The sequence below is a fragment of the Macaca mulatta genome, chromosome 15, assembly GCF_049350105.2.
Source record: "Macaca mulatta isolate MMU2019108-1 chromosome 15, T2T-MMU8v2.0, whole genome shotgun sequence".
NCBI classification, from domain to species: Eukaryota; Metazoa; Chordata; class Mammalia; order Primates; family Cercopithecidae; genus Macaca; species Macaca mulatta.
This window is the reverse complement of record NC_133420.1, coordinates 51,464,427-51,476,621: the sequence shown is the minus strand read 5'-3', so window position 1 is coordinate 51,476,621 and position 12,195 is coordinate 51,464,427. Positions and strand designations below refer to the sequence as shown.

At 44.4% G+C, this 12,195-nt stretch overlaps 1 protein-coding gene across 21 annotated transcripts in view; it reads left to right on the top strand.

The window, feature by feature from the left end:
- ZNF462 (zinc finger protein 462) overlaps nt 1-12,195 on the top strand; it is a 154,821-nt gene that overhangs the window by 57,630 nt on the left and 84,996 nt on the right. For 15 of the 21 annotated variants that reach the window (XR_013405106.1, XM_001109263.5, XM_077966614.1 and 12 more), the window contains exons 2-3: nt 5,696-5,945; nt 6,476-12,108. Coding sequence is in view for 20 of the 21 variants with exons in the window: in XM_001109263.5 (XP_001109263.2) it covers nt 5,726-5,945; nt 6,476-12,108 (5,853 nt within the window). In the remaining variant the exon portion in view is untranslated. Of the gene's footprint in view, nt 1-1,404; nt 1,764-5,695; nt 5,946-6,475; nt 12,109-12,195 lie in introns of those variants that run through there. The other 6 variants (XM_077966622.1, XM_077966617.1, XM_077966611.1 and 3 more) reach the window with 3 other exon arrangements.

Below are 12,195 nucleotides of genomic sequence, written 5' to 3'. Positions count from 1 at the left end.
ATTTATCCTCCCTGATATGTTAAACCTTTCATTAGTGTGGCGAATTGCCAAGAGTACACAGAACTGCTTAGATCATGTAGCAAACAGTATAAACATTTGATAGGACATTTGAAGACCACATGGTGAGCCAGAATCTATAATAGTACCAAATGCTATGGGATTGTTGGAGGTAGCTTGTTGTTGGAAGTTGCTTGTTGATTTATTTTGCTGGTTTATTATTTATTTTATTTTATTTTATTTTTTTGAGACGGAGTCTTACTGTGCCACCCAGGCTGGAGTGCAGTGGCACGATCTTGGCTCACTGCAGCCTTCGTCTCCTGGGTTCAAGCAGTTCTCTGCCTCAGCCTCCCAAGTAGCTAGGATTACAGACGCCCGCCACCACACCCGGCTAATTTTTTTTTATTTTTAGTAGAGACAGGGTTTCACCATCTTGGCCAGACTGGTCTTGAACTCCTGACCTCGTGATCTACCCGCCTTGGCCTCCCAAAGTGCTGGGATTACAGGTGTGAGCCACTGCGCCTGGCCTGCTGGTTTATTTTTTTACACTCTAACATGGAGATAGTACCTATGTCATTTGTATTTATTCAGAAAACAACTGATTCTGCCCCACTCTTGTTAAATTTGAAGGGCATATGCCCATATATGAGTTAAAATTAAATCAAGAAAATTAATTACATACATATGTATGTAATTAATTATATATATAATTATGTGTGTGTGCGTATATATATATTTGGACATTCTGTATTTGCATTTGTAGTTTTGATTCCATAACTACTGTTCCTGAAAGAGATTTCACCTCAACTTTTCAGTTCATTACTCTTTGGAAAGCTGCTTTAAATGATTATTAAATTATTAGAACTTCCACTTCAGCCTTAACAAGTGTAAATGATTAGTAGTGATACAGAACTCCCCTTGTTGCTAAGAATAGCAACCCAACATTTACAAGTTTACTAGTACCTTTTTATAAAAAGAAATCATTTTTCATCTTAAGGTCCTAGGGCTTACAATTAAAAATATTAACTTCCCAATACACATCACAACTCTTTGACCTCAGCATATCAACAGTTTCTGATCTGCAAATATAGTTTTTAGAATGATCTTTAGTTTCTTGATTTTTCTGTTTTTCTAGCTGAACTATTCCAGAATTTATGTATTCTATTACCTGTCCTTGGATAATTGGTTTTTCCATTCATAAGAAAGAAAAGTAAGAAAAGTTCAAACAACAGGTGCTAATGAGAGCCTTTTATTAGAATTATGATTGAGGAGAACTGGGAAGTTTAGTGTCTTATAAATGAAACTAGGTTTCTGGAGTGGACAGAGGAAAAGCACCTTATGGTGTTTCTGGTTCTATTTCTCAAAGGCTTTGAAGGTTATAATTAGTTGCTACTGAATCACATGGCTGTGGTGCTTCACAGCTTTATTTCTGGGCTGCAGTCCTTCAGTCAGAGAACAGGTTAGATCCAGGCAAGGCCTATGCCTTTTAATTTGATCACTTCCTGAAGACAGCTGGGATTTTGACTTGAGGACCACATTTATGCTCCTGGGCCCTCAAACTAAAGAGCAGTGTTTGCCAAGCTGACCTGGACCAAGTGATGGTGGCGGGCTTGAAGAATGCTACACAATGTCAACACCTGCCCGCTCCAATTACGTCTGAGCAGTGAGTTGGAAGGATGGACGATGAAGCTGTGGTTTGTTTCCTTCCTCCTTCACAAGAGGGAAAACTGAGGCATAATGGATCCCTGGAATTCTGAGCACAGAAAGTAGGTGGGAAGGTGGTATAAACTAAAATTGGTGTTCTTAAGATTGAAAATGAGCAGGCTTTGTCCATAATTTACTTTTTCTCATTTCTGTATATATGTTTCAAATCTTTGACATCATCTCTGGATGTTCTTTATATCTTCAAGAATTTGTCGAACATAAACAATTGGATTTTGGGTTTCCCCGTCAAAACCCCACATTTTGAAATCCTCAAACTATAAATGCAAACTGAACAAATCAGCAACGAGTAAGTACTACTAAAGGCAGTGACTAATTAGGATAGTCTAAGGGGTTTCATGTTAGGAGCACCAGTCACATTAGGTGCCAGTTACTGTAGAATGAATCTGTGTTCACCTTGCAGGGATCGTGATGGGTGGTGTTTAAAGTCTAGGCATCTGAGGCCTATTTGACCTTGAAGGACCTGGACATATATCTGGGGTAGAAGACAGGGTGCTTGTTCAATTTGCAGATTCATCTCAAGACCTTTTGAAATAGACTCTTTTTAGTTAGTTCAGAAACTTCCTCTTTTACTTTTGATTTTGCTGATTTTGGTGAGAAAAAATATTGCTCATTTCATCATCATAGTAGTATTAAATGAAGTAAGTAGATATGAAATCAAAGCTTTTAACTTAAAATCATAATTTTATATCAGATCAGTGACTAGGTTAGCCTCTTAGGGTTGTTGCTCTTCGGGATTGATGAAATAGATATGCAGAGCTTATTTCTCACCTTTTTTTTTTTTTCTCGGTTGTGGTTTCTTAGAGGATTACCATCTGCTGCAAAAACATGAATGGGTCATCCTCATGTCCATTGTGTTTTTGTCTCTGTCCTTCCCTACTCCCTTCTCCTCCACTTGCTGTCACTTTTTGCACATGTGCCCATGTACCATCTCATAAACATATCAAGTTTCTCTCTCTTTGATTGGGCCATGCCAGCAACCTCTGTTTTCTTCTTCTGTCAGCGTCTTCAGGAGAAATGTGTGCACAAAGGCAAGATGGCTTTCAAAGTAGGCTATATCCTCCTTTCAGTACTTGGTGCAGACCTGAAATTGAAGGCCGTTCAGCTCTACCTGATGCTGGTTCTCTCAGTGGCCTGGAGATTAACCTCTTCTAAGGCTCTGAGCTATTTTTGAGGCAGAGGCTGCAACAACATGAAAGCTAGAACCCATTAGGAAATCACTTTCATCATCTCTTCTTTTTCCAAATCAGTGGCTCTTTTTCTGATCTCATAACCCTTTAATCTCCTTTGTAGCAGAACAAGGAGACTTAGTTTATGTTTGTGTTCAGTGCAGTTAGCATCCTTGATAATAGCTTCAGAAGACACCAAGATATTAGAGAACTACACAGAGAGATGAATTTCATCTCTAGGTGAATGACTTAATGCCGAAGGTGCCCTGCTTTCCTTCTGCAGAGCCGTAACTTTTGTTGATGTTGTGCAAATCAGGCTCAAACTTTCCAAAAGACACACAGCAGAAAGCCTTTTGTTGCATTATTTCTAAAGGCTTGAAGTTTTGAAGGGAAGAGATTTTGTTTTCCTCTCTGCTACACAATGGAGCTTTCAGAGAACCTCCTTTAAAAGGAATAGCTACAGCCTTTGTGTTGAAGGGTGTGTCTGTTGGCAGGGTCTGCTGATGCAGACAGACTGGCTGGTGATTAACAAAGGTCATTAGACTTTGGAATCTGGCAAGCAGAGTCGGATGGTATGTCTTCTGTGTGTGGAAGGACGACTTCCAAGAAGTCAAGGCATTCTGGAGGTCCCCCTGCTGCACCCCTAAATCCTGGTGTAGAACAGGATCTGGCCCAGGGTCATCCTCCTCTGACCAGGGCTCTGCTGGGACTAACAAACCAGCATATCAATCATGGAATAAAAGAACCTTTGGAGATCTTGGTGAATGACATTTGAGGAGGAGAAAGGTGCTGTTTTTCGAAGAGAAATGAAAACAGTTAATTCTTTGTTGGGAAGAGAAGAGCATAGGAGGAGCCCAGCCTGCTCTTCTAGCATTCATTTCTGATTGTTAGCCTAGCAGAATCCAGGAGAAGCCATGTTGTGCACGGAGGAGAAGCTCTGAGCTAAAATGGCTGCCCCTAAAGCTCAGAGGACTAGGGCAGCTTAGTGAGTCTTAGAGCTTCAGTGACGCAGGAGCTCATATCTCTTGAAAGTGTGATAAACACATTCAGCAGAGCTGTGGCTTGTTTGGCTGAGATGAAAGGACTAAGCTTGGGGGATGGGGAGTGCACACTGGATGATCTGCTTTTTTCTGTGAAGTGTTCTAAATGCAGGAGTTGTCTGCACCATGGAAAAATTTGTTTTCAGGTCTAATGGACTGTGCGAAAGGAGAAGTGGGGTGGGGCCTCAGTGACTGCTGTAATTTGATCCAGAGCTGATAGCAACCTCTTCCACACAATTTGGGTTGTTGCTTAGACATAAAAGCTTGTGTATCTGGAATATTGAGACTTAGCTGAAAAGAGTCTGGTGCACAGTTCAATGTTTATTGAAAAAGGATAAATTGCTGGGTGAAAGAAGAGGAGGTAAATATCTGTGGCTCACTCTGCAAGCTCAGTCTGTCCAGAACTGGACTCGCCAGAAGTTATTTTAGCATGTGATCAGGAGGAGCATTCTTTGATAGAAAATCCTTGTGTGATGGCTCCTTTCACTACATTAATATATTATTACTGGACCTTTTTCTTCCTGCAGAAATAATTTATCTTTTACAGTAAAAGTATAGAGTATTACATCATAAAATACATTGGCTACAGCGTTAGTTCTTGGACATCTGGTTCTAGATTACAGTGACTCGGTAGAGTTTGTGATGATCTTAATGAAGTAACTTACTCATTAAGACAATAACAGGGTATCTCAACTTAGAATATACATTAAGATAGGAAGGACTTCACCTTTGTAATATATTTTTGACTTCTTGATGGTGGGACTCTCCATTGAGTTAGTGTGTAGCTTTCTGTATATTTCAGTCACACAGTAAATAGCAGAATGAAAGTAGCTGGGCAAGTTTTGATTTATTCCATGGCAGGTTCACAGCTTTTTGCATCCAGGTATGCACTTCATGTTTGTAAAGGAAAGAAGTGGAAAAAGATAAAGTCATGACTTAGAAGCCCTTCTTCAAAAATGCAAGTTTCTGTTGTCTTCATGCAAATTGAGGTGCCAAGGTGCAACTTTAAACAGAAACTGGATTGTCATCCAAAGTTGGTTGTTTGAAAACCTCATGAGAAATATTTTATGACCTAATTAGATTGAAGAAGCTGTTAGGTTATAATTGGTAGGTAGTAAAAGAGCAAATAGTCATTTAGCTTGTGGAAAAAAAAAAACCCACAACTAAACTATTTGGAGAAGGGAGGAAAGAGAGGTGTACCCCAATATCAGCAAAGTTATTAAAATAAGAAAAGCTACAATAAAAATGCCCTACCTCAACTCTGAAGATTTAAATACTATTTCACTATTTGGTGATAAAACACCAAGGTAATAATAACTAAATAAACAGCTAATGAAGGTTGAAATTTTCCCTTTCTTCTGTGTGGACATCCTCTTCTTTTGAGATGGCTCCAATTTAAAAAGAAAATGAGTCCAAGGCAGAGCCAAAGCCAACATTAAGTTACCAAGAAATTTGGATTCAGTGGAAAAGCTCAGAAACTTCTAAAACTTTTGAAGTACTAAACGTTTCCTTGACAAATGGATTGGAAGACATATCATGCTAGAAAATGTTTATCTGGTGTTTTTCCTTCTTTGAAATTATGAGGTCAAGGACATCATCTCCATTATGTCTGATTGCCTCTCTTTAGCCAATGTTCCAATTGGGAAAGTCCAATAAGAAATCTATTGATACTGGAATTTTTTCCCATTAATGGATATATAGCCCCATCAGCTCGAGGTATGCGATTAGTGCATTCCTTAAGATGTTTTGTTCTGACTTCTGCCACAGGTTCCTAATGTGAGAGGGTAGACCCAGATCATGGAGGTGCTTCAGTGTGATGGCTGTGATTTCAGAGCCCCATCTTATGAAGATCTCAAGGCACACATTCAGGATGTCCACACGGCATTTCTGCAGCCAACTGATGTTGCTGAGGACAATGTGAATGAGCCACGATGCGGGTCCATGAATGCCAGTAATCAGACAGAGGTGGAGTTTTCTTCTATAAAGGATGAATTTGCCATTGCAGAAGATTTATCAGGTAAATCTATACTAAACTTGGCACAGCCGATGTATTTTAATTGCTCTTGTTTCCTTTTAGCCTATAGCCATGGTTCTTAATATATGTGGCTTTTGCAGAATTTCTTGTGCTTTGCCAGCCATTTTTGTGGTTTGGGCATCATGTATCTCTTCTTGAGTATCTTAGGTGGTTATCCTTTCAAAAGCTTCCTCATATATCCTACCTTTTAATTTGGAGAACAAGGTAGTAGCTTGGAAAGTTCTAGAAAAAGTAGTACAATTTATGAAACTTGTATTTTTATAGCTGTGTGTCTCATTTATGGAGATGAGGAGAATACCTAAAGCTTTACCCTGCATCTTTATCCATGAGAAGGTGCAGTATGGGTATCTTCATTGATGCTTTGTGAATACTCTTCAAGGCCTCATCTTGACACTTCAGGCCTTTTGCATGTGATGTTTAGTAATGAAGAATAATTGGAATGATACTGATTTGCATGATTAGATATCTTAATTGTCTTTTGCTTTGTCACTTTCCTTATGCTTTTTCTTTAGGTCAAAATGCAACTGCATTGGGGACCGGAGGTTACTATGGCCACAGTCCAGGATATTATGGTCATCATATTGCCGCTAATCCCAAACCAACAAACAAGTTTTTTCAATGCAAGTTCTGCGTACGCTACTTCAGGTCAAAAAACCTCCTCATAGAACACACTAGAAAGGTCCATGGAGCTCAAGCTGAAGGGAGTTCATCAGGACCCCCTGTCCCGGGATCCTTAAATTATAATATCATGATGCACGAGGGATTTGGAAAGGTCTTCTCTTGCCAGTTTTGCACATATAAGTCACCAAGAAGGGCAAGAATAATTAAGCATCAGAAGATGTATCACAAAAACAATTTGAAGGAGACCACCGCTCCCCCGCCTGCTCCTGCTCCAATGCCAGACCCTGTGGTTCCGCCCGTATCCCTGCAGGACCCCTGCAAGGAACTGCCAGCAGAGGTTGTGGAGCGCAGCATCTTAGAGTCTATGGTCAAGCCTTTGACCAAATCTCGAGGCAACTTTTGTTGTGAGTGGTGCAGCTACCAGACCCCCCGTCGAGAACGCTGGTGTGACCACATGATGAAGAAACACCGCAGTATGGTCAAGATCCTTTCCAGTCTCAGACAGCAACAAGAAGGAACGAATCTACCTGATGTGCCGAACAAGAGTGCCCCCAGCCCCACTTCCAACTCCACCTATCTGACCATGAATGCTGCAAGCCGGGAGATACCCAATACTACCGTCTCCAACTTCAGGGGCTCCATGGGCAACTCCATCATGAGACCCAATTCTTCTTCAGCTTCCAAGTTTTCGCCCATGTCTTACCCTCAGATGAAGCCGAAGTCACCTCACAATTCTGGTCTAGTTAACTTGGCAGAGAGATCCCGTTATGGAATGACTGACATGACCAATTCTTCTGCTGACCTGGAAACTAATAGCATGCTAAATGACTCTAGTTCTGATGAAGAGTTAAATGAAATAGACAGTGAGAATGGTTTAAGTGTTATGGATCACCAGACATCAGGCCTGTCTGCAGAGCAGCTGATGGGCTCAGATGGCAACAAATTATTGGAGACCAAGGGGATTCCGTTTAGAAGATTCATGAATAGGTTCCAGTGCCCCTTTTGTCCTTTTCTCACCATGCATCGACGTAGCATCTCTCGTCACATAGAAAATATCCACTTATCTGGAAAGACAGCTGTCTACAAATGTGACGAATGTCCGTTTACTTGCAAGAGCTCGTTGAAACTTGGGGCTCACAAACAGTGTCACACGGGTACAACGTCAGATTGGGATGCTGTGAATTCCCAGAGTGAAAGCATTTCATCCTCACTGAATGAAGGCATGGTGTCTTATGAGAGCTCAAGCATCAATGGTAGAAAGTCAGGAGTCATGTTGGATCCCTTGCAGCAGCAACAGCCACCGCAACCACCACCACCGCCACCACCACCACCACCATCACAACCACAGCCACTGCAGCAGCCACAGCCACCACAGCTGCAGCCACCACATCAGGTGCCATCCCAGCCACAAACACAGCCACCACCAACGCAGCAGCCACAGCCACCCACACAAGCCGCACCTCTGCACCCATACAAATGCACCATGTGTAATTACTCCACCACAACTCTGAAAGGGCTAAGAGTCCATCAGCAGCATAAACATTCATTCTGTGACAACTTGCCAAAATTCGAGGGGCAGCCCTCAAGCCTACCATTGGAAAATGAGACAGACAGCCACCCCTCTTCCAGCAACACTGTGAAGAAAAGTCAGACCTCAATTCTTGGGTTGTCCTCCAAGAACAATTTTGTAGCTAAGGCCTCTAGGAAGCTCGCCAATGACTTTCCTCTAGATTTGTCACCCGTGAAGAAGAGAACCAGGATTGATGAGATAGCAAGCAACCTTCAGAGCAAAATTAACCAAACTAAACAGCAGGAAGATGCAGTGATCAATGTTGAGGATGATGAAGAGGAAGAGGAAGACAACGAAGTCGAGATAGAGGTTGAGTTGGACAGGGAGGAAGAGCCGACAGAACCCATCATAGAGGTTCCCACTTCCTTTTCTGCCCAACAGATATGGGCAAGAGATACCAGTGAGCCCCAGAAGGAGCCCAACTTCAGAAACATCACCCACGATTACAATGCCACCAATGGGGCTGAGATTGAGCTCACCCTTTCTGAAGATGAAGAGGATTATTACGGCTCCTCAACAAACTTGAAAGATCACCAAGTTTCCAATACTGCTCTGCTGAATACCCAAACTCCCATCTATGGGACCGAGCACAATAATGAAAACACAGACTTTGGTGACTCTGGAAGGCTTTACTATTGTAAACACTGTGACTTTAACAACAAATCTGCCCGGAGTGTTAGCACCCACTACCAACGAATGCACCCGTACATTAAATTCAGCTTTAGGTACATCTTGGACCCCAACGATCACAGTGCAGTGTACAGGTGCCTGGAATGCTACATTGATTACACCAACTTCGAAGATCTGCAGCAGCATTATGGTGAACACCACCCGGAAGCCATGAATGTACTCAACTTTGATCACTCGGACCTGATCTACCGGTGTCGGTTTTGTTCATACACGAGCCCGAATGTTAGAAGCCTAATGCCACATTACCAAAGAATGCATCCCACGGTGAAGATCAACAACGCGATGATATTTTCAAGCTATGTCGTGGAGCAGCAGGAAGGGCTGAATACAGAATCCCAGACCCTGAGGGAGATTCTGAATTCAGCTCCCAAGAACATGGCGACTTCCACGCCTGTGGCTCGTGGTGGTGGTTTGCCAGCTACGTTCAACAAAAATACTCCTTCCAAGACCTTTACTCCTGAATGTGAAAATCAGAAGGACCCTTTGGTCAACACTGTTGTTGTTTATGATTGTGATGTTTGTTCGTTTGCAAGCCCCAACATGCATTCTGTCTTGGTTCATTATCAGAAGAAACACCCCGAAGAAAAGGCTTCCTACTTTAGGATCCAGAAAACTATGCGAATGGTGTCTGTGGACAGGGGCTCTGCCCTTTCTCAATTATCATTTGAGGTGGGTGCTCCAATGTCTCCCAAAATGTCCAACATGGGTTCCCCACCCCCCCCACAACCCCCGCCACCAGACCTCAGTACTGAGCTTTACTACTGCAAACACTGTTCCTACAGCAATCGGTCAGTTGTGGGAGTGCTTGTCCACTACCAGAAAAGACACCCAGAAATAAAGGTTACTGCCAAATATATCAGACAGGCTCCTCCCACAGCTGCAATGATGAGAGGGGTCGAAGGGCCCCAAGGCTCCCCCCGGCCACCCGCCCCCATGCAACAGCTGAACCGAAGCAGTTCTGAGAGAGATGGCCCTCCTGTGGAGAATGAGATGTTCTTTTGCCAGCACTGTGATTATGGGAACCGGACGGTCAAAGGGGTACTCATTCATTATCAGAAGAAGCACCGGGACTTCAAGGCCAACGCAGATGTGATCCGGCAGCATACAGCCACCATTCGAAGCCTCTGCGACCGAAATCAGAAGAAGCCTGCCAGCTGCGTGCTTGTCTCTGCCTCTAACCTAGAGCGGGACAAAACGAAACTCCGAGCACTCAAATGTAGGCAGTGCTCATATACCTCCCCCTACTTCTATGCACTGAGGAAGCATATCAAGAAAGACCACCCCGCCCTGAAAGCCACAGTCACGTCCATCATGCGATGGGCATTTCTAGATGGCTTGATAGAAGCTGGCTACCACTGCGAGTGGTGCATTTACTCCCATACGGAGCCCAATGGTTTGCTCCTGCATTACCAACGGAGGCATCCAGAACACTATGTTGATTACACCTACATGGCTACTAAACTGTGGGCTGGGCCAGACCCATCCCCTCCCTCTCTCACAATGCCAGCCGAAGCCAAAACCTACAGATGCAGGGACTGTGTTTTTGAAGCTGTCTCCATCTGGGACATCACTAATCACTACCAAGCGTTCCACCCCTGGGCCATGAATGGTGATGAGTCAGTGCTGTTGGACATCATCAAGGAGAAAGATGCTGTGGAGAAGCCCATTCTTTCATCCGAAGAGTTGGCAGGCCCTGTGAATTGTGAAAACAGTATACCCACCCCTCTCCCAGAGCAGGAAGCTGAATGTCCAGAGGATGCAAGACTGTCGCCTGAGAAAAGCCTGCAGCTAGCTTCAGCCAACCCCGCCATATCCTCCACCCCATACCAGTGCACGGTATGCCAATCTGAGTATAACAACTTGCACGGTCTTCTCACCCATTATGGGAAGAAGCACCCTGGCATGAAAGTGAAGGCTGCTGACTTTGCCCAGGACATTGACATCAACCCAGGTGCCGTCTACAAATGTAGGCATTGCCCATACATCAACACCCGCATCCACGGCGTCCTGACCCACTACCAGAAGCGACATCCGTCCATCAAGGTGACCGCTGAGGACTTTGTGCACGACGTAGAGCAGTCTGCTGACATATCCCAGAACGACGTGGAGGAGACAAGCAGGATCTTCAAGCAAGGGTATGGCGCCTACCGGTGCAAACTGTGTCCGTACACGCATGGCACTTTGGAGAAACTGAAAATCCACTACGAGAAGTATCACAATCAGCCTGAATTTGATGTCTTTTCCCAGTCACCCCCGAAGCTGCCAGTCCCCCTTGAGCCTGAGATGACCACTGAAGTGAGCCCCTCCCAAGTCTCTATCACTGAGGAGGAGGTGGGAGAGGAGCCCGTGTCCACTTCTCACTTCTCTACCTCCCACCTGGTCTCCCACACTGTGTTCCGGTGCCAGCTCTGCAAGTACTTCTGCTCCACGAGGAAGGGGATCGCCAGGCACTACCGCATCAAGCACAATAATGTCCGAGCCCAGCCGGAAGGCAAGAACAACCTCTTCAAGTGTGCCCTGTGTGCCTACACCAACCCCATCCGCAAAGGTCTGGCAGCCCACTACCAGAAGCGCCACGACATTGATGCGTATTACACTCACTGCCTGGCAGCCTCTAGGACCATCAGTGACAAGCCCAACAAAGTGATCATCCCATCCCCGCCCAAGGACGACTCCCCTCAGCTGAGCGAGGAACTCCGGCGGGCAGTGGAGAAGAAAAAGTGCTCCTTGTGCTCTTTCCAGTCGTTCAGCAAGAAGGGCATTGTGTCGCATTACATGAAACGCCACCCAGGGGTGTTCCCAAAGAAGCAGCACGCCAGCAAGTTGGGGGGCTACTTCACGGCCGTCTATGCAGATGAGCATGAGAAGCCCACGCTGATGGAAGAAGAGGAGAGAAGCAGCTTTGAGAAAGCCGAGGTGGAGGGTGAAGCTCAGGAAATCGAGTGGCTCCCGTTCCGCTGCATCAAATGCTTCAAGCTGTCCTTTAGCACTGCAGAGCTGCTGTGCATGCATTATACTGACCACCACAGTCGGGACCTAAAGAGGGACTTCATCATTCTGGGCAACGGCCCCCGCTTACAGAACTCCACCTACCAGTGTAAGCACTGTGATAGCAAACTGCAAAGCACAGCCGAGCTGACCTCACACTTGAACATTCACAATGAGGAATTCCAGAAGCGTGCCAAACGTCAGGAGAGGAGGAAACAGCTTTTGAGCAAGCAGAAATATGCAGATGGTGCTTTTGCAGATTTCAAACAAGAGAGGGTAAGGATATGTTTTGATTTCCCTTCCCCCAGGAGGCCTCTCATCACTGGTGCCCACATGCACTTCTTCGTTGCCAGCCAAACTGCT